A 23052-nucleotide genomic window follows, 5' to 3' on the forward strand; every position below is an offset into this window, starting at 1 on the left:
ACATGCTAAGGGCATATATCCCGTGTGGAATTGCAATATGCACGTGGAGTGCATATTGGCCGTAGCAGCAGTAGCAGCAGCAGTCCGCCGCTAAGCCAGTGATGCTGACGGGGTTTGCCTTGGCTCGTGCGTTCTTGAGCAAGCCTCTCGATTCGGTGCCATTCACGAAGAGGAAATCGTCAAGAGCGACGATCTCCACGACTGACGGCGAAACAAGTCGGGGAGACCTGCAACAGCTTGGCGCTGGCTGCTGCTACTGCTGCTGCTACTGCTGCTGCTACCAGGGTGCAACAGCTCCCGTAGGCCGGCTTAGAGTGGTGGGGGAGGGGGGGTCCTGACTGTCAGCCGAGGTTTGGGAGGTTTGGGATACAAAATCATTAGAGACCTGCGAAGCGAAGAGCAGTGACCACGCAGCTTCCCGCATCTATGCGTGTGCGCGCATAGCTAAGACGAGGCTTGTTTAAAGAAGAGGGGGGGTGGAGGAGGAGGAGGAGGTGGTGGTGGTGACTGCTATTGCCGGCCAGGCTACTTTGGCCCGCTACCGTCCGCACCACACCAGAGACGGCTGCCCTGGTCGTGCCGGAACCTTGCTATGTGACACACGGGGGGTGGGGGTGGGAGAGGAGGGGGAGGGGGGTGGTGGTGGGGGCTGATTCGTCGCATCAGCTGAAGAAGATTCCGAACGGAAGAAATCTTCATCACCATCATCATCAGCAGCAGCAGCTGCAGCTGTAGCGTCACAGCAACTATGGATAACGAGCACACCGGCTGCTTGCGGAGGCTTACGGACTGCTTCCTCGCCACAAGTACGTACTGCTGCTGCTACTACTGCTGCTACTGCTGCTGCTACTACTGCTACTGCTGCTACTGCTATGGCTGCTGCTGCTGTTACTACTGCTGCTACTGCTGCTACTACTGCTACTGCTATGACTGCTGCTACTGCTATGGCTGCTGCTGCTACTACTGCTGCTACTGCTGCTGCTACTACTGCTACTGCTGCTACTGCTATGACTGCTGCTACTGCTATGGCTGCTGCTGCTACTACTGCTACTACTGCTGCTACTACTGCTGCTACTACTGCTACTACTACTGCTATGGCTGCTGCTACTACTGCTATGGCTGCTGCTGCTACTGCTGCTACTGCTGCTACGACTGCTGCTGCTCACGACTGCTGCTACTGCTGCTGTTACTGCTGCTACGACTGCTGCTGCTGCTACTGCTGCTACGACTGCTGCTGCTCACGACTGCTGCTGCTGCTGCGGGCTCTGAGACGTTGGACTATTCTCCCGTCTGGCCTGTCACGCGTCTGTCTCTCCTCGTGCGTGATGGGGTCGTGTGGCGCTTGCCGACAGAACTTGGACCCCCCACCCCACCACTCCCCAGACAATACGCTTAGAGGTTATGCAGGGGGTCTTTGCGTTTTGTGTGAGTGTGTTTATACTACACGTGTGTGTGTGTCTGTGTATGGTACGTGTGTCTGTGTGTGTGTGTTTATACTATACGTGTGTGTGTGTCTGTGTATGGTACGTCTGGGTGTATCTGTGTGTTTGGTACATCTGTATGGGGTGCGTCTGTGTGTGTGTCTTTGTATGGTACGTGTGTGTGTCTCTGTGTGTCTGTGTATGGTACGTGTGTGTCTGTGTGTGTCTGTTTATGGTACGTGTGTCTGTGTGTGTGTCTGTGTATGGTACGTGTGTCTGTGTGTGTGTCTGTGTATGGTGCGTGTGTCTGTGTATGGTACGTGTGTCTGTGTGTGTGTCTGTGTATGGTGCGTGTGTCTGTGTGTGTGTCTGTGTATGGTACGTGTGTCTGTGTGTGTGTCTGTGTATGGTACGTGTGTCTGTGTGTGTGTCTGTGTGTGGTACCTGTCTGTGTGTCGCTGGGTGCATACTCCGTGGGGAGCGGTGGTGCAGTGGTTAGCGCTCTGCGCTCCAAACCCGCGCGTCCCGAGTTCAATCCCCGCTCACGGCCAACGCCGGTGACGATTTTCTGAGCCCGTCCTGGGCCTCCCTTAGGTCGACTCAGCCTGAAATTAGTACCTGGTGCGGTGTGCAAACATCGCCCACTGGGGAGACAAAGGCAGCCGGGTGTGGTGCTGGCCACCCACCCCTTCGTGTGCCGTGCCGGCCTTCATAGCTGCCTGCCTAACAGCACTTGCCCCAACATTCTGTTTGAGCTATACATGGGATATTTAGTCTGTTTGCCTATTTGTCATGAAGGCAGTGTATATGGTAGCGTAGGCTTTCGCGACCAATATGATCCATAATATAGTTGTTTTGGGCTGAGATCGTGAAAGAAAAGCTATATTATCGTAGCCTATTATGTTTATATAAGCTTGTGTGTTTGTATATGTTATGTGTGTGTCTTGTTTGTTCCTGCCTGTGTCTTTGTCTTTGGTAAGGCTGTCTGTCAGCCTCTATGTTAATCAATTATATCTCTGTATATGTTCCGTGTGTCTGTAGTGATTCTATGTACAGTACATGTGCATGTGCGTCTGCCTACCTGCCCATCAAACAGCCGTGTCCGTGGATCTGTTTGGGGTTCGTCAATCGTTTCTGTCTCCGCGTCTGCTCGTGTCTCCTGTTCTCCCTCTTTTGTAATATGCTTTTACATACGAATGCAGTTTTCTGTGTCCGTCTGCGTGGCAGTCGAGCTGGCTGTCTGCCCATCTGTAAGTCTGCCCACATATCTGCGTTTTGTCTGTTTCTCGCCATGAGTTTCCCTATGTCGATATCAAGTTGTGTCTCCGTGTCTCTGGGGTGTGTGTGTGTCAGCGTACCCACGGCCTCGTATTAATCCGATGATTGTGTTCCTGTTCAATGATGCCGGAGGGTATTGTACAAAGCAAACTGAATGCGTCTCTAGAAAATGTGACATCTGGACAAATAACATAGATCTGTTTCGTTTTAACGTCAGCTCCACTGCGACCTTACAAGATCCCGCTGTTGTACGTGTCTGTGTAATACGCAATGCGTGTGCCCATGGGTATAATGCGCAACTTTTAAATCAATGAATTACAACCTCAATTATTTTTAAATGACAAAAAGTAGTATTTCAGTGTGCCTATAGAGGATAGTTTTGCAATCGGTCCGTATCGCCTGCTCTGACACGTGGATTGTAAATATGGACGGGTACAGTACGTTGAACTTCTTTCGCACCGTTCGTAGCCGACCGCGCCGATCGGAAGTAACAAAGAAGGTGGAATAACAACCCCGACAAGTGCACACCGAGAGAGCCACGCTTGGAATCGCACTGAGAGACGGGAACGTGAGTCCCGGAGGACAAAATCGAGGGACATCACTTTGAACCGTTTGGAAAAGTGGCTCCTGTACGCGTGGCTTAGACGGGGGGGTGGGGGATAGGTGACAGCTGACGGGGCGAGACTAGCGACAGAGTCGCAGTCGAAAGGAGGGAGCAAGGGGGAGAGACCGCCGCCCAGAGAGATACGATTCGGGCAGGTCGCGCAGGAGCGAGATGGAAACCCGTCGTGGCAAGACCGTCAAATCGGGGTGGAGGCGGCACCGGGGAGCCCCCCCCCCTCATCCAGCAGTGCATAGAACATGGCCGGTTATTTTGCTTGTGCAATTATGGTTCCGTACGCACAAATGCGCGCACGGTGTATGTGTCTGCGTTTGTTTTACAGTGCAGTCGTATGCACGGGACATTGCCTCCTCTGGAAGCCTTAAGCCATATTTAATTTGATTTCGCGCTTGCTAGCCCACATGAGTAAAAGGTCCCCCTCGCTGCAATCGATTTCGATCGAAGTGTAACGTCACTTTGAAGACCCTGCCAGGGGCACCCCACGGCACTGGTGGAGTGTGGGGGTGCACATCAGCGTGCCACCCCCCCCAACCAATGCTGTGTCATTCTGACCCCCTGTCCCCCCCCCCCCCCAATAGCTGCGCTTTGTATTTAGCTGTTTAATAGGTCACGGTTGCGGAGACCTTCACGAAATTTTTCCCGACTCGCTCAAGGTGCACGCGCGTACATTGACCGCGAGTCCTGATGACGACCGCTTGTGTTGCGTGTTGCGATCGAAGCGTCGTAGTTTTTTGTTGTTATTTTCTGTGAACGCTATCTACGTGACTTTACCGAAAGACCCAAAGAACGCGAGTGGAATGCACACCTGTGCCTTGCCGCATCGCGTGACTGAGGCAGTTGACGTCGCTATCAAAGGGCTTAAGACGGTGGCAGCGGCATTGGGAGCCGGCGGGCAAGAGGTGGCCCAGGATCTATTTCTACGTGGCCCAGGTCATGGATCACCTTTTTGTACGTGGCCCAGATCAGAGGCGACCTCTTTGTACGTGGCCCAGGTCATGGGTCACTGCCGTGAGAGACGGCCCGAGATTTTCGAGGCCCTTTAATCCAGAAGTGGATGAAATATCACGGCTGCCGCTGATGATTATTATGATGGCGACGGTAATACCAGATTTGACCCACAGTAGTTGTAGATGGGCTTGCCACTCGGACCAGTTTTTACGTTTATTTTGTTTGTAGCACTGGATCAACTGGTAATGCAAGTTCCGTGAATTCTACGCGTCTCATCGACCGAGTTGCATGACGCCGTCATTAAAGAAGACCCTGGTGGGTTAATTTTAAAGAGGTTTAATCGCTTTGGGCCACCATTATCGCCCCCCCCACCCCACCTCCACTACGCTGAACTTGACGATCACCAGCAGCCAAACAATTACGCTGAGGTTGTCGATACACGCGTTAGTGCACGGTCACCGAGGTCGCATATGCGGTCGCGATTTCTCATCACCGGGGGTTCTGGTCGGGGTTCCGAGTGAAACGTCTATCCCAGCGACTGAAATGTTGCGCACGCGAGCCCCACGTTCGTGCGTCACGTCTGCCGCCTGCATCGATTCTCGGCTCGTGTCCAGTGCAGTGTGTGCGCGTGATGGTGCGACTGTCATTTCATTTTGCCGTGGACGAATCCGACCTTTTTCGCGTGCACAGCGATGCCTTCTCAATCACCCGCACATTCCCTTACAGTACTTGTAGAGCACAGTGAAGCACCATTCCCGCAACCCCCCCCCCCCCCCATCTTTTAATGCAGTCTTTCACGTAATTCTTTGTCCGGTAACGGACAGCAATTGTGTATTTCGTAACTGTAATTTTCTGTAGATGTTCTCACATCCAACCTTTTGACATATCTGGCGATATTGCAGTCACCAGTGATTCGGACGCTTGTGCTGTATTGTATGCATGTTGAACGTCATGCCAACCGTGCGAATCGGAGGTGCGGGTTGTTGTGTCACACCTCGATTGCCCTTTTGCGCTCACCTCTCTCAAGCCCTTTGCCAGGGCTCCTTCAAAAAAATCCCGCCCTCAGTGATACCACTTTGGACGTCTGTCAAAAAGTGATTCATAGCTCATCGCATTCTTCCGGTACAAATAAAGATTCTGATTCCATTTACTGTGTAGAGAACACATATGTACAGCACTTGGTCTATCTAACGCGGGGTAATGCCCCCCCCCCCCGCCAGACCATATGTCGGTCTTGGGGGTTGTTTGACCGTACTTCACAACACTGCTCACGGAGAGTTGGTGAAATGGGGAGGGGGGGATTCAGAACTGCATCTCGCCGCTACGACCAACGTTCTCGAGCTGTGACCGGAACTTGAACTCAGGTAGAGGCCTGTGCGGTGGTGCGAGTGAGTGTGCTAATCACTGCGCCGCCGCCCCACCCACTTCATCAACACATCACCCAACATAACTATTATCCCACTATTTGCCCGGCATCTCAGGAGTGTATTTATTATGCTATGACGTCAGGGCTATTTGGCCAAAACGTTGCCGGTTTTATATATTTGTTCCTGTTTTTTTAAATGATTATTTGCGCTTGTGCACCATTTGCCAATGAATTATCGCCGAATAGTCGCGTTAAAAACAAAAAAGTGAGACAACTCAAAAGTTGTAAGATTCTGGAATGGGCTCCACTCTTTGCGTGCCCACCGCAGACGGCGAGAGAGATCCACCGTCGTTGATTTCGAGAGCGTGACGTGTTTCTTAAAGTACAGCACTGTACTTTCGTCAAATCTTGGCTAGGTTCACGAAATGTTAAATGTTCCTAGACAATGCGTGCCTTCACAATGACTTGACGTAAGCCAGGTCGCCCTGGATCTTGGATCTTGTGTCTCAACTGGCCAGTATTTCATCTCCCGGTTGAGTAATGTGTACATATCACATTGCTGAATATTTGCGGTGAGTTTTGTATTCAATTTTGCGGGCTATTTTCAGGTTGTATTTCTCATTGCCATGGATTTAAACGTGAAATATTTTTTTCGTATAACGTTAATTGTTTATGACCCGCATTTATGTCCTTTTAACATTTTTGAACTAAAATGTAATTTTAATATATTTATTTTAAATATAATCGGCAAAAACATAATTTTAATGTGAGGATGTTTATATATTTATACGTAAAGTAAAAAGCGACACCAACGCATCGTCTCAATGACTTCCCGTGGTGGCTGCTCTTTTGGTGGGAAAAGCAAAGAAGTGACCCCTATGGAAGTGACATCACTTCCTGTGACATAACATTTCTGGATCAGTTTTGAGAAAAAAAAAATTTAAAGTCATCCAAAAATTGAATTTTTTAAGCCGGCTTTTGGTAACTTTTTTTTGGATGTATACGATAATTGAGAAAGTGTCGGCTTGTGTATGTACGTAGCCAACCGTGCTAATTGGGGGTGTGGGAGGGAAGCACAACAAACAAAACACAAAAAGCAGTTATAAAGAAATTAGTTTTCAACCCTAGATGATTTTAGAGTGCATAACTCCAGCGGCTTCCTAATGTCGCAAGGAAGATCGTTCCAGACGGCCGCAGAAGCGTATCCGTAGTCGCACATTCACAACCGAATAGTAAAGTGTCCTCGCTCAAGGTTGCCGGTGACATTTTACGCGATGCTAAACTCCCACATTTGGCCAGGAAGGGCACACGGGGCGGGACGAGGGCTGTGGAGTTTGCACCGCTGAAGCCACGTGGCCAACAATGAACACCGCTTTGCTGGACAACCGAACGGCAAATCTGCATTCCCCGTGTTTGTTGTTTAAACCGACCTCACTGAAACGTCAGTACATATCGTGCTGGTGCCAGAGGTCGCAACCGGGTACCCGATATCCGTACCCTACCCGATACCCGGCTACCCGTACCCGGCCGGGTACGGGTACGGGTAGCCGTTTGCGACCCTGGTGCGGCCGGGTACGGGTACGGGTAAGGAATCAAAATCCGTTTGCGACCTCTGGCTGGTGCACAGGCAGGTTTGTAACGGTGGGTGGGTGGTGGGGGGGGTAGCCATCTGCTCAAAACTTATCGCACTTACAAACAAACATTATAAAAGATGAAAGAAAATTCCGCAAACTGACTCGGGTCAATTGATAGTGCGTTGGTGCTAAACACGGACAAGTGTTTTCAACCGAACCGTAGCAGCTATGCGCAAGCTGGCACGGGTCACGATTTCAATCAAACACAAAGCAGACACTGCACTCCTCTCTCAAGGGTGGGGGGGACCCACGTCATACACCCCCCCCCCTTCTCGCTGGGCCTGCTCTTGGCCCTAAGCATGCGGCTCGTGGCTTTGAAAGCAAAACCCCTCTTTGTCTAAGCCATGCGCCACGAGTCTGGCCCTCTCGGTCACTTGTGCTTCGCGGACTTTGCCGGGCGAGTGTATGCGCGCCACGCCGCACATTGTCGCGTCACCGCCGTGTCTGTCTGTCCGTGCCCCGAATATGAGTTGGGATGGGGGGGCAGCAGTGTAGGGGTCAGCGCTACGCTGCGCTACGAACCCGGCGACCCGAGTTCGATTGCCGCTCACGGCCAACACCCGTGACGATTATCTGAACCGGTCCTGAGCCTCCCCTATGTCGACTCAGTCGCAAATTAGTACCTGGTGCGGTGCGCAAACATCGCCCACTGGGGAAACAAAGGCGATCGGGCGTGGTGCTGGCCACCCCACCACCCCCTCGTGTGCCGTGCCGGCCTTCATAGGTGCTCGCTAACAGCACTTGCCCCGACGGTCTGTTACAGGCTACACGGGGGATCTTTGTCTTTTGTCCGCGAGTCCGTGGGGAGGACTAATCGTGCTCGCCGTGACGCTTCAGGACGGCGCGCGTGTCGCACAACGATAGCGCAGACACCCACCCCCTCGTTATCTGGGCGCCAAGGAGAGAGAGAGAGAAACACAAAAACAACTTCCTCTCTCGCCGACAAGACGCCCGACCGCAAATGTCGAGTTGCGAAAACGAACGGTCGATGTAGTTCGTTTTAAAATCGCAATTTTCGTGGCGCGAGTTAAGGAACGTGTCGCGCGAAGGGGGGGGGGGCAGTTTTATTTTTGTTTACTGCAGCGAGAAATTTCGATTTAAAGCTTTCGTGACTGCAGGGATTCATCTTCTTGGTTCTTTCGGTAAAGTCACGTAGAAGGGAAATAAGAAAGAACCAAGAAGATGCAGCGAGAAAGTTCAATGCAACTGCGGTGCGCCCGGGAGGGAAATGAGAGAATTGTATTTGTGCGTTGTGTGTGGCCACCGTGCTGGCTTCTGTGTCGTGAACATGCTGGCGCATCTTTACTGCGACTCTGTACCGACGACGGTGGTAAGATGTTGTTCATCCGCCTCGCCTGGTATGCAGGACTAGGGTCGTGGGTTCGATCCCGACCCAGACGCCTGTATATTTGGAGTTTATAAGTCACATAGGTATAAACAAACTAAAATAAATCACGACGTTTCGAACGCAACACGAGCAGCGTTCGTCTTCGGGTGAAACTCGCGATAGCTGCCGATGTCTGCTGCGAGCAGCACATCATCGTGTATGGATTTCTGTAGTCACGAAAGCTTCAAATCAAGATATTTGGAGTTTGCGTGTCTCTCTCTCTCTCCCGTGGTCGTGTGGATTTTTCTCCAGGGTCCTCCGGGGTTTTTCCCCCTCCAGATTTTTGAAACGTGCGCTTCCAGTTTTTTTGCCTGCTCATTGTGGCCTTACCTGGTAAAAAATAAAAAAAAATAGTTTAACTATTAATCACAACTCTCAATAGTGATGTTTGTTACTGGACGCTTGGCATTTTGGAGCCTTTGGGAACGTGCTCGGCAAAACCGTGATTTTAAAAAAGGCGACACAGCCGTGACGTGTATTTGATGTGCGGCTCCTTTTTTGTGAAGAGCTTTGTAGATTGTTGGTGTGTACTCTTTTCTAGTAACTTGCGTCAGTAGCAATACATGTAATGGGTGCGGAATGGTAAAACGTAACCGGTGTGTAAGCAAAGAAATAGGAGAGCGTGAGTCTGGACGTTTGACATTTATACGTGGGCAGGTGCGGTTGTTTTAATCGGCTGTGGTCCTGTATCATGCGCTCAAAAATCTGTCACGTGATATATATTGATTTTTAAACATATCAACAAGTATTTAGTTTCTTTTTTAAGTCAAAGCGGTTTCCTGCTCATGAGCATCGACACAGTGCTTATCATTTTGTTTGACACCGTAAACCAGCGGTGGAAATTCCACTCACCTATGGCAGGGGCCAGTCTCTTAAAGCAGGAAAACGCTGGTTTTCCTGCTTTAAGTTTTACCCACCAAGCAACGTAGCAGGAGGCTGTTTCTTCCTGACCTGCCTTTTTTGCTTTTACCATCTACATGGCAGAGGCTCGGTCCCATTAGCTGCAGCCGCACTTGAACAACTCTGGCACCCCCCCCCCCTCTCAGCCAGCCTACATAACAAAGGCTCAGTCCTTTGTTATGTAGACTAGCCGTAGCTTCAGCCGCACCAACCTTACCATAGTAATAAGAAAACTCCTATCCAGGGGCCTGCCCTGGCTCCTCTCCCCTCAACCAGTATATATACGGGGTCGGATCTCTTGGAATTTTTTCATTTACTTGATACAGCGAGCGTGCTGTGACGGTTCCACCTGAAGACGGAGGCTTGTGTTGCCTCCGAAACGTCGTGATTTTTATTTTTTATTTTAATTAAAATTTTTTACCTACGTAACTTTACCGAAAAAACCCAAGGATATATAGACTCCAAGGCAACAAAACTGTGCAGTTACATTCGGACGTGAGCAAGTTGAGTTTATTTTGCCAATAAATACAGTGACTGGGCCTCTAAAATGACAGCTTACACGAAAGACGTAAAATTACCTCTAGGTCCCCGCCTCGTTCTAATCGGGCGCAATAAAACACGTGCATCCGTGGAACTTGTCGTCACACGCGAGATAAAAGACTCGAGCACTGCGAGTCTTCTCGCGCGTGGCTCTGTCTCGCAACTGACGTAGTCCATCACGTGCAGGACAGATAGCCGGAGCACAGCCTCGGGTGGAAGCCGAGGGGGGGGTGTCTTCACAACGCCTCCGCTGACTTTAACCGCGGGTCGCGAGGCGGTCCCCTATGGGCCCCCCTACGGCCGTGGTCTGGATTTCCGCAGTCGCATGTCGCCAGGGCTCTCTCTCTCTCTCTGTCTCTCTCTGTCTCTCTGTCTCTCTCTCTCTGTCTCACTCTCTGTCTCTCTCTGTCTCTCTGTCTCTCTGTCTCTCTCTCTGTCTCTCTGTCTCTCTCTGTCTCTCTCTGTCTCTCTGTCTCTCTCTGTCTCTCTCCGACCGTCCGCTTTGAATGGGCGGTGGATGCCCCATCTGGCGTGGGCGCTGCGGGTCGTTCGCTTCAGCGTGGCATCATTATTCATCCGAGGAAGATCTGTGACCAGTCTGTAGTCAAGTCGGAGCGATTTATTCCTCAAATGTGCCCTCACGTGGCGCACATCTCTTTATAACCTTGAGGCCAGTGGTGGACATTCCACATTCCTATGGCTAGGGGTGAGCCTCTCCATGAGGACAACCCCACTGTGGACCTCACCACAAAGTGGGCGCCAATTTCATTGCCCCTCCACGGAGGGACGATGGGCTGAGTCAATCCGCCCACACAGGAGTTGAACTCGCGACCTTCCGTTCGCGAGCCGCTCGCTCTACAGCTGAGCCACCTGGCTGGACACCCGGACCTCCGGGGACCGAGTGTCAACTCTCTTCTTGTCACGTGGACATTTCACGAGTAGCTTGAAGACCGAACGAGCGGTGATTGGCACGGGTCCAGCGAGCGTCAGCGCCACAAGGGTGCGTTGCCGATGTGTATCGCAGTCCGTCCAAAGTGCCCCGCAGTACAGGGGCACTGACCTCAATTCTAACTGGCAGGCTGATGGCCAGTGGCGTGTGTGTGTTCGTGCAATGTGTGGGGGGAGTGGTGGCGTGGTGGTTGGCGCACTGCACTACGAAATCCAGTGTGCCCGAGTTCGATATCCCGTTCGAGGCCAATAACAGCGACGATTGTCTGAACCGGTCCTGTGCCTCCCCCAGGTCGACTCAGCTGCAAATCAATACCTGGTGCAGTGTGCAAACATCGCCCACTGGGGAGACAAAGGGGGTCGCGCGTTGTGTGCCGTGCCGGCCTTCATAGGTGCTCGCTAACAGCACTTACCCCAAAATGATGTCAAGGCTATAAGGGGGATATGTGCCTTTGTGCATGTGAGTGAGCGAGCAATGTGCATGGGAGTGGATGTTTGCTATCGCGACGCAAAGCACTCCGCTCCCTCGGTGTCTGCGTCGTGTGCGGTGGGAGAGGGAGGGAGATGAGAGGAGAGTGGCCTACAGAAATGTGGAATATGTTGTCTTAGAGAAATAACGCGAATGCAGCAGAATGCAGCGGATGGTGACGTGGTTGACGCACTGTGCTTCGAACCCGGCGACCTGGGTTTGATTCCCCGGCTTGGCTATCATCAGTGGCGAGCGATGTCACAACTGGCCTGCCCCCCCCCGCACCACCCTACTTCCCCCCTCCCACCCCACCGCTTGATCATCAAAGCAACTTGAACTAACAAGTAATAGTGAAGTATGGTCAAACATTCACCATGAACAGCATGGCGCTGGGAGCGTGTAATCCACCATTGGATTGCCAAAGCGTTTGTGCGCGTTGTTACAAAATAGTAGAACGGGATTGCATTGAATGGTGATTGGGAAGCACCATTAAGACGCAATTAATAGATGTTAGACATTCATGCTGTGTTTAAACAGTAGTCCCATTTGATATGTGTACACCACTTTTGACTGCATACTTGATTTAGATTTCAATCGTATTTAATCGTCATTTTCCGCACCTATGTCAATCAACTTCTGGATGAATGCCTACTCTTCCCCCCACCACTCTGTCGCTCACGGAGGTTGTTTGAGGATCCTTTAACCACGACGGCCGGTGCAAGTTGCTGAACGAATGTCCCAGCAATCGGTTCGCGAAATCGCTCGCCCTGCTATTCGTGTTGGCCGTGGCGGTGCGTCGAACTCACTCGGCGAGATTACACAGCCAGGTGCCCTGACCATTGTACGATGAACTTCTTTCGCACCGTACACAGCCGAATGACAACAAACTAAACGCACGCAAAGACGCAAAAGTTATCACTCGTTGTGCGCCCTACCCATAAATGTGTGCGGCACTCTTGTGCATGCGCATGACACGCAGCGGGAGAATGGAATGCACGATGCAGATGAATACACAACTTTAATTCGTTACATAAAAGAGAAGTGGGCTCTGAAGAGACGTTGAGTCAAACCAGTGGGGTCATCGACGAGGGATTTTCCTTTGCTCTGGAATTCGTGTGAGGAATGCTCGCTGCACACGCGCGGACAGCGAGGCAAGTGTTGTTTCAGACAGTGGGACCTACACAGGAGAAGGAGAGAACCTCGCGCTATGCTCACCAGAGGCAAAAGTTCAGAGAGACGCGGGGGGGGGGGGGGGATGGGGGTCAGTATTTGACAGCGTCAGTCAGAGGAACAAATTCATAAAAGTGCGTGGGGTCACGTCTGAGGATACGTACGTATGTTGAACTTCTTTTGTACCGTACGTAATCGGAGGTGCGGTCATGCCGGGGTTGGTGGTGGGGGTGGGGGGTGATAAAACGTCACCACGCCTGTCAGTGCAAGCTCGAGAGGTACGGAAAAGTTGGGCCGCGTCGGATTTTAAGGACGGTGACAGCAGAGCCCGAAGACACTCGAAGACAAGTCGCGGAGGGGGGTGTGGGTGGTGTGCCCTCTTTGTGAATGGTTCCCGGTGGGTTCTGGTTTCTCTACAGACAGGGTCTGTCAACTTCGCCCACTCCCCCCCCCCCACTTCGCAAACTTCGTCACAGGATCAGAGGAGATGAACTCTGCTATGCTGCAAGATGAAGATGTGAATTGTACGCAACATCCGCCTGCTGCCGACTCATTGCTGAGCTCACTCTGCGTGCGCCACTCTGACGCTTTTGAGGCTCTGCGATCGGCAATCATGAACGTTTCTTAAGAAAGGGAGGGGGGTGGGGGAAATCGCAGAATCAAAGAAACATTGATTTTTTTGTCAAAATGCTGTGGGTGTCTTTTTTCGCCACATCCACACATTTTGCGGGGGGTGACCGGACTCCCACGACCCCCATGACCCCCTTGACTCCTACGACGTCCGTGACCCCCACGACCCTCACGACCCCCATGACCCCCACAGCGGGCTGTAGTGAGATGTCAATACATTATTACTACGATATATTGTACGATGTAAGGTCCACAGAAATACATTGTCCGTTTTTTAAAAAAGTATCCTTATGCCATAATTGTCGTTCGTTCATTTAATAACAACAAATATACGTTCATATCTCTGGTCGAATATTTGTGAAATAAGAATAATTTAAGTTTTGAATAATATATAAACGGTCAAAAACATCGCCGTTACTCATTAAATAATAAACCGTTTTCCGGAGTAATCAACGGCTGGGTGGTTGTACATAGTCGTAATTTTCTGACCGTGTGGACAACGTAAAGATGCAACGATTGGAATACTTGGCAGGTAACGTGTCGAGTGACACTGCAGCCGAATAACTTTGAAGCAATCGCAATTCGTGCTCGAGATACCTCCGAAACACGAAAAGGAGACGGCAAAATGTCGTGACAGTTACGGGAAACTGACGTCGCGTTCAATCGTCGCGGTGTGGAAGGAATTCTGTCGCGAATCGCTGCGTAGAAATTCAAGCCAAAGTCGTGCTGTCGACTTGTTTTGTCGCAAGTGTGCTCGCTCGCTCTCTCTCTCTCTCCGTGTCACATCATTGAGGTGGTGGTTTGTTTTTAATAGACACTTCCCAAATACTAGACCTCGGTAAACATCCGGGCGTGGACTGGTCTGGAACGAAAGTGCGCTATTGTTCAATGAGGCGCCCGGAGTTTATATATAACGTTTCTCTCTCTCTCTTGCGAGACTGTTACCATCCTGAATTGCTTGTCCCTACATAAATAACAATGCGGCCTCTCCGGGTGGTAACATGCCTGTTTAGCTGTATCAGAATTGTACGTAGGACAGTATAAGTTCATTTGCGTTGTGTTTACAAGCTGATTACACCGAGGTTTACTCTCGAACACACCGGCGGGCTGAAGTAACTAACTTGCACGTTTTGTTTTCGTGGCAAACCTCGCTCATTGGCCGTGTCGGGTGGTAGTGGGTTAAATGACACATTTATAATTTTATATTTACACGATCTGACCATGGGCGGAGTTTGGGGGAGGGGCTCCAACAGAGGTGTGGACTCGAGTCATGTGACTTGGACTCGAGTCAGACTCGAGTCATGAATTTGATGACTTGCGACTCGACTTGGACTTGCATAACAATGACTTTTTCCCACCTCTGGGCTCCAACGTGGACACCTTCATTTTGTTTCAGCAGTTTGCAATTAAGATAAAAAAAAATAAATACATTGATTCTATGCTCCCACGATTCCTAATGTGAGGGACAAAGCGAACCTCCTGTCCTCCCCAAGTATAGAAGTCAAACTCCGCCTGTGGATCTAACCCATGGCACCTTTGCGGTGGATAATGTTGGTCGCGAAAGCCCACTCCCTCGGACAGCCCTCACTGAGTCACACGGCTCTTTTTCAGGAGGGTTCTGCCCAAGTTTGCACGGTGGGTGTCAGGGCTGATTGCTGTGGATATTCCAGTGGAGTCATATGTCGCAATGAGGTGGGAGCCGTCGCGTTCCCGCCCGCATCATTTATTCCGAAATCTCAACAGTTCCCCTTTTTGAAGTTTGGAGCGGTTCATCCTTTTTTGGGCCCGACGGACGAATCTGTTCGCGTGCCGTTGGGCGTCATCGTCAGCCACGGTCGCATCTCGATTCAAATTGGCGACGACTATTTCTCGCCGAGATGACGGTACTGTTAGTCGTGATTCAGGCTGAGTTTGTCAAACTCCAATGCTCGCCACCCACCGGCACACTAAAAGTCTTTACCCCGTTGAGCAATTTAGCAATTTGACTTTCCGTTAAAATATGAATGAACTCGTCCCACGCGCCCAATGATTGTTAAACACTTCCCACGTGACGTGCTGAGCTAATTAACGCCGTCTTAGATTGCATTTGGCCTACTCTTCCACGCTGGCTCGATGTCTTAGAAGAGCTGGGAGCACCAACATTGTACCCCACCGCTAATGTAAGGCAGGAAAGTAGCAGACAAAACTGTTTATACTGCTGGGTGGAGAGAGAGCGAGAGAGAGAGCGAGAGAGAGAGAGCGAGCAAGAGGTGGGGGTTTACATAAAGCAAAGTTTAAAAATTTAAATTAAAAAAAATAACGAAATGATGAACGAAGCAAAGTGCCGAATACACCGAGCATCTTCTTGTTTCCACTGATCGTAAAAAAAGAGAGAGGTGGTTGAATTTCAGAAAACTCTCCCCATTATTTCGACTGCCACGCCAGGAGATGGATTCCAACCGGCTACGTCTGGGATACCCATTACACCATTTGTGGCAGCTCGCCTTCTTGCTATGCAACTGAGCAGCGCGGATAGGCGAGCGAGCGAGAGCAGGAGGGAGGGAAGAGTCGAGGGTTATTGCGAGGCCATGGGAGAGCCAGGACAGAGAGAGAGAGAGTGAGGTTGACGGAAGCAGCTGAATATTTCAGAGTGCCGGAGAGAGAAGCAGGCAGTGGGGGGGGGGAGAAGGCATTTGCCTGTAATGCAATCTTCAAATAATGACACGAGTTCAATCAATACGCGCTGCTGCGATTATCTTCGAAAAGTGCTGCGTTGGACAGCATGAATCATTTATGTATTTCTTGTGTTTGCGAGGAGACACCGGCCTGTGCAGTGGCCGTCGGGACAATAAGGCGGGGGGGGCGGAGGGGCTTGACGGCGACAGTGAGCACCTCCTCGGCTTACGTTTCCTGTTTTTCCGCCAGCCGTCCGTGTGGATGAGATGGAGAGAGGGAGTGTTTTTTTTGTGTGTGCGAGCGTTGTGTGTGTGTGTGCGTGGTTGGGGTCGTTGCGTGTTTGCGGGGGTGCGGTTGCGGTGTTTCTAACCCGCTTGTTTATCCAGGAAAGAGCCTCCCTGAGACTGGTGACTTCTTATTTATAATGTTTGTTCTTCACGAGGGACCCCCTGTCAAGGTTTCGCAGTGGAGGGAGGCGACGCTCGGTTAGACGTGATCCCAATATAGTACATTTTGCCGGGGGTGGGGGGGGGGGATTTTTGTTTGAGGTTTGGGAAAAAAAAACCTTTGGACCGTGACACTGCACGGGACTTGGCCGGGTACTCTTGCGAATGCCGTCACGGGATCTTGAACGTCCATGGTGGTGGAGCGGACGGTGCGGAGTTTTAGTATGGTTAATGCGCACTGCGCCACGGTATTAACCGGGGCGGCCGCTGCATTCGAACCACGAACCTCTGTAACTCGCGGCGAACGCACTACCGCGAGACCACGTGACGCTGTAGTGTGCCCTGCTATGCGGTGGGTGCGTGTGTGTGCCCGCATGCAAGTTATCATCGGCACTGGGGAGACAACGGAGTCGAGGTGTGCCGGCCTTAATAGGTGCTCGTTCGCAGCATTTGCCCCAATGGCCTCTCCTTGCATGCACGTGGGTGGAGGCGTAGCTACGAACCCAGCAACCTGCGTTTGATTTCTCACGGTTAACGTCAGTGGTGAATACCAGAACTGGCTCTGCGCCTCCCCTACGTGGACCCAGCCTTACACGAGTACCTGGTGCAGTGTGCAACATCAGCGCTGGGTAGACAGAGGGGGACCAGGAGTGGCGCTGGCTCCACCTTATGCGCCGTTCTGGCCTTGCCCCCCGACAGCCTGAACAAAGCTGTACTGGGGGGAGGAGGGGGGGTACCTTTGTCTTTGTGGACGAAAGTGCATCCACGGAATGAATTGAACTGCTCCGAGTGCATTAGCGCAACACGGTTTCGTCATCGCCATCGGCGTCATCGCCATCGGAGCCACGGTCAGTCCGCTGCGAGCTGAGAGAGAGAGACTCACGCTGACCTAAAACGTTCTTCCAAAGGCGACGTGTGCACGCCGCTTTTCATTACCAACCTCGGCTTTCCGAAAGCGCTGCACGAACCTCCACCCCCCCCTCCTCCACTTCTCGTACCGACCTCTTTTATTCGGCCGCTTGGCTGCAGCCGTGGGTACCCGTGAGCGCTTTCTGCTGTCGTGCCGCGCACAAGTTCAACTGCCGGACGTGGTCTCCGAGTGGAACTGACTGCGACGGGATTGTGTTCGTTTCTTTGGGAACCCCTCCAAAAAACACACACATACATACACGTACGTTTACATCACATTAATAACATTTTAGAATAAATATTTACTTCATGTTTCGGCGTTGCTTGCCCATCAATCAATTATTTTGAAGTACAGTTGTAACTTTGCCACGTTCTGCTGTAATGCTCCGTGTAGCCCGATATTCCAGCATCGAATTTCGCAGTTGCATTTAAAACATTATTATTGGGATTATACTTGTGTGCGTGCATAAGAACACTTAATTCTCTTTAAAAAAAAACCAGTACATACGGTGTAAAAATCATATAAATAATATCAATACTTTACTGCGCTTTGACTTTGATCTGTTGTCAATATATTTTAAGAATATATTAAACACTAATAATATAATAATTTAGTCCATTGTTAGTGCACTACCAGTTGAAAAATCCACGCGCCATGCTGGTTATGGAGGTTATTTGACCATACTTCACCACGCTGGTCAGTGTGGGATGGAGTGGGGGGGGGGTGCAGGATTTGTTCAGATTTGGCTGGGAATCAAACTCAGCACGGTAAACATGAAATGTTGGGCAAATATTGGCCCAACGTTGGTCCAGCGCTGCTGGATTAGTGGGTGGTCACTGCATTCCGAATGCAGTGAACTAACCACTGCAGCCACCACGGCCTCCGAGTAGCGGTGATCGCAATGCGCTCTGAACCTGGAGATCTGAGCTCGCTTCCCAGCCTTGGCCAACATCAGCAGTGATTCCTCCCCTATCACCAACCCACAATTACCAGAACGGTGAGGTATGGTTGTGAGCATACTCCCAGTCCCCCCCAACGACTAACAGTGTAGAAGAGGCCGCGATAACGTCACCCCGCAGTGGACTGAGACAGAGGTGATAATTTATTACATCAGCGTCTGTCTTTCCGGCAGACCTGTTCTTCACCTGAGGACGGCTGCTTGCGTTGTGGCCGAAACGTCGTGAGAATTGTATTTTATTATTTTTTATTTTTATTATTTTATTACTTCCCTTCTACGTGACTTTACCGAAAGAACCAAGAAGATGAATCCCTGCAGTCACGAAATTTATGACATCGTTATTGGGATGTTTTGTTGTTGTGGCACAAATACCAGCTACATTGTGCGTGCGCTTTTAGTTGCTACGGGAGGACAGGCACAAGAGAGAACCCAGAAGGAGAACCCCGCGCAGAACACGTGGGCGGGCAGAGAACATCGTGGGCGCCCGAGGCAGGGAATGGAACCCGTGCGGCTCTTGCCGACGAGGCGCGAGCATCGCTGCTGAGCAGAGGTCGCAAACGGGTTTTGATTTCTTACCCGTACCCGTACCCGGCCGTACCAGGGTCGCAATCGGGTACCCATACCCATACCCTACCCGATACCCGGCTACCCGTACCCGGCCGGGTATCGGGTAGGGTACGGGTACCCGATTGCGACCTCTGGGATGAAGCCATGTTGCAGGCGCGGGTGGGTTGATTCTAGGAACTTGAATTGTGAGAAGAGACAAGACGTTGGGAAATGAGTGACAAACGGTGACTCACCAGTGACTCACGGCATACCCGTACCCGTACCCGGCCGCACCAGGGTCGCAAACGGGTACCCGTACCCAGCCGGGTACGGGTAGCCGGGTATCGGGTAGGGTACGGATATCGGGTACCCGGTTGCGACCTCTGCTACTGGGGGTGGCCGCCACCCTTGTCGCCCACGTTCAGTTTCATCCACGCGACGTGAACGTGACACGCGCCAACGTGGGTTCTCCCCCGTGTCAAGTCACACTTTGGCCTCTTGATCGCGGTCTTTGTTGTTGTCGGTGTCGGTGCTGTACCATCGTCCGCAGCCGTGCACCGTTTCTGAAACGCCACGTTTGGTGCCGGCGGTCAGCGTCCATCGCTGACGAACCACACCCTCTCAAGGTGTTGGCGCCTCAAGGTGTTGGTATTAAATCGCACGGTGACAATGATGATGACGATGGTGGTCTTTACAGCCCCGAGCGAATGGTGGAAGCTTCACATGCCTATGGCAGGGCTGAGTCACAAATCGTTGTTACATTTCCCGAGTGGTACTCAATTTGTGTTTAATCAGCAGCGACGCGGTGCTGAGTCGACCTCCCAATTGGGGGATTTACTTTTGTCTGCTTGCGTGTTCGTGAGTCATGTTCTCTAAACCCACCCCATTGTTCGGCTAGACCTGACTCCATACACTGGACACATAGCTATAGCTCCATGCTTGGATGGCCGACCATAGTATATAACAGGTGTTATAGGCTGCGGAAGCTATTCTACATCGTGGGCAGCAGAGGACAGTTGCAGAAAAATCCATTGTTGTACCATACCTCTGCTGCCACATCTACGCTTAGCTGCCTAGTCCAAGGCATACTTACCAGCGGGGTGAAGTATGGTCAATTAAGCCACACCACAACCTGCTTGGCATTTGGAGACCCTCATATAGCGGTGGATTGATGAAGAGCCATACGTTGATAACATTATGATCGTTGTACAGGTCAGTGTATACAATGGCCACAGTGCCGGACTAAGCTGTAGCATGATGTTATAAAGGGGCACTAAATAACAAAACACATAAATATGAAAACACACATTTTTCACTTGCATAGTAAAGTAATTGTATTTTTTCATTTTCTATACAGCCGGATAATACGACAAATCGCTAACCTTAAATATCCGGTCGTTCATAAAAGTCCAAGGTGGTATAGTACTATAGTAATAGAGCAAGTGCAGAATCACTGAACCGGAATTGATAGCTTGAAAGCATTTAGCGCGTGGCCCTTGAAAGTGCGGGGGGGGGGGGCCGTGACATCTGTAGCTACATTTGCTACTAGGATGATCCGGCAATTGGATGACCACGTGGTGCACGGGTTATTCGCGATCGGAAGGATGCGAGTCCAAATCTTGAATGGTGGTCAACCCCGGCTCGAGATTCAGCACATGATTGTCAAACGGGCTGTCACGTGCGCGCAGACGCATGCTCGCCGTGCCCTGTGTACGCATGGCCAACGTCATGTACTGTATGTTTAAAGAGCAAAAAAAACATCGATGGACAAAATTACGTCAATGAAAAGAGGGGTGTGGGACCTTAATATCATTCGTTTTTCGTTGTTGTTGTTGTGCAATCGTCTTGCGCTTGTGAGCTGAGGCAACCGTCTGGCCAACCCGGTTTTTAAATCCTCGCCGCCGCATGCGCTTGGCATTTGAGATCGCGTCGCGTGACGTGGGAGCGACAGGCATTCTTTGTGCGTGCGGTCCATCTGCCGGGGAAAATCCCGTTGCAGGGACAAGAAGAAAAACATAATGTATTCAGCTCGCTAAAAGAATGGGACAGGCAGGCAGTGTGGGAGGGGGAGGATGAAATTTTAAAACTAACTCGACTGCCTGTTGTGTTCTCCCGGGGGGGTGTGGGCGATGCAGTGCCGCAAACATTAACACAAATACATGGCGTGTGCGCCTTGTTAAATTCCGCTTTTGTTCAAAGGCTTTTAAAAAAAAACATTACGACGAAACTTGCAACGGGGCACATCCGCCAACATCAAAGTGGGTCTGGGGGCTTTTTATTTATTTATTTCGCGTGAGCACGTGACGCCCCCAAATCGGCCGCCGCTTTTTCGGGGGGGTGTGGGGGGAGAATTGCGAATTACAGGCAACACCACGTGCCCCCCCACCGCCTATAATGCCGCACGTGTTACGTGTCGGGCTGCGGGCGAAGTTAAAAAGTAGCGGCTGCCCATTAAAAAAAGTGGGGGGCGACGAAAAAAAGGGGGGGGGGGGTGCTGTGGTGGGGGGGTGGTGAGGGGGGGGGGGTTTCACACAAAAGTGCCACTCCCCACCGCAACGGGACCAATTTTTAGTTTTCTCTCGCTGACAAATAAGTAGGGGGGGGCCCTCGAGTGGAATTTTTTGCCCCTCTGGGGTTTTCTCGGAAAACCTCTGGGGCAGCGTCGGGTTACGTGGTCACCCCCCCACCCCCCCACGTAGTTTGGAGTTCGTAGCCACGCAGTCGGCTCGCAGGAGGGGAGGTGTTTTTGATTGTCCAGCGGAAGCTTGCCTCTGTAAAGCGTAGAAGGCTGAACACGTGGCAGGCTTTCGCGACAAATATCATGCATAAGAGTTTTTTTGGGGGGTTAGATCGCGTAAATATATAAATGTGTCATTAACCCCGCCACCACCCGACACAGCCAACTAGTAAAGAGTTGTCACGTAAACAGAACGTGGCTTATCGACAGACCTGTTCTTCACCTGAGGACGGCTGCTTGCGTTGTGGCCGAAACGTCGTGAGAATTATTTTATTATGTTTTTTTATTTCCATTCTACGTGACTTTACCGAAAGAACCAAGAAGATGAATCCCTGCAGTCACGAAAGCTTTAAATCGAAATTTAGAACGTGGTCAATTCGTCACTAGTACAGCACTAGTGTGTAGTGTATAGTGTTGTGTATAGTGTAGTGTATAGTAGTGTATAGTGTAGTGTATAGTAGTGTATAGTGTAGTGTATAGTAGTGTAGTGTATAGTGTTGTGTATAGTGTAGTGTATAGTAGTGTATAGTGTAGTGTAGTGTATATAGTAGTGTATAGTGTTGTATATAGTGTAGTGTATAATAGTGTATAGTGTAGTATATAGTAGTGTATAGTAGTGTATAGTAGTGTAGTGTATAGTGTAGTGTATAGTGTTGTGTATAGTGTAGTGTATAGTGTAGTGTATAGTGTTGTGTATAGTGTAGTGTATAGTAGTGTATAGTGTAGTGTATAGTGTAGTGTATAGTAGTGTATAGTGTAGTGTATAGTAGTGTAGTGTATAGTGGAGTGTATAGTGTAGTGTATAGTAGTGTATAGTAGTGTAGTGTATAGTGTAGTGTATAGTGTAGTGTATAGTGTAGTGTATAGTGTAGTGTATAGTGTAGTATACTAGTACAGCACTAACCGGTGTGTTGCAGAGCCAAGCCACGACATTTACAGTCTGAGTGCCGTGACGTTTCGCCAGTAATTACACCTGTGATGAAGCTAGTTGTAATTACTGGCGAAGCGTCGTCCTTGGATTGTACTCGTAGAAGACTTACCCTGGCAATGCAGGAAACAGCCTCGGGCAAGCAGTGGGTGTGCCGTGCACACGCGCAGAACACGCGGAGAGGAAATCAAAACGTTACTTTATGATAATCTGTTCCAGCTGGTACCAGAGTTTTTGTTTTTTTTCGTGCAGAGACATTAATGCCGGGCTGTAACCATCACATGCAAAGGCTGTTTACACTTCCCCCAGGTAATGTTTACAATAAACACCTGCTGCCCATGTGCACACAGCCTTGATATTTTGAAACGAGGCTTTCAGAACATGTTTTTGTTCTTGTTGCGCCCAGCGTTTAAAGTTATCTTGTTTAAAACGCGGCACGGCGGGTAAATAAAATTGTGTTTCTTCTTCTTCATGTCAACGTTTGTTGCTGCCTGTGATGTTAAGTTTTTCTCTGGTGCTCTGGGGTTAGGGTGCTGGGAACCCTGCGAGATGGAAATGT

General features: G+C 50.5%; 1 protein-coding gene across 3 annotated transcripts in view; it reads left to right on the plus strand.

Moving 5' to 3' along the window:
* Positions 1-653: 653 nt before the first annotated feature.
* The window catches only part of PDE10A (phosphodiesterase 10A), an 83762-nt gene continuing 61363 nt past the window's right edge, over positions 654-23052 (plus strand). For all 3 annotated transcript variants that reach the window (XM_078877362.1, XM_078877364.1, XM_078877365.1), the window contains exon 1: positions 654-806. In XM_078877362.1, the coding sequence (XP_078733488.1) occupies positions 749-806 (58 nt within the window). In that variant the 5' untranslated portion in view covers positions 654-748. The remainder of the gene's footprint in view (positions 807-23052) is intronic.

Source organism: Lampetra fluviatilis, chromosome 47 (genome assembly GCF_964198595.1).
Source record: "Lampetra fluviatilis chromosome 47, kcLamFluv1.1, whole genome shotgun sequence".
Classification (NCBI taxonomy): domain Eukaryota; kingdom Metazoa; phylum Chordata; class Hyperoartia; order Petromyzontiformes; family Petromyzontidae; genus Lampetra; species Lampetra fluviatilis.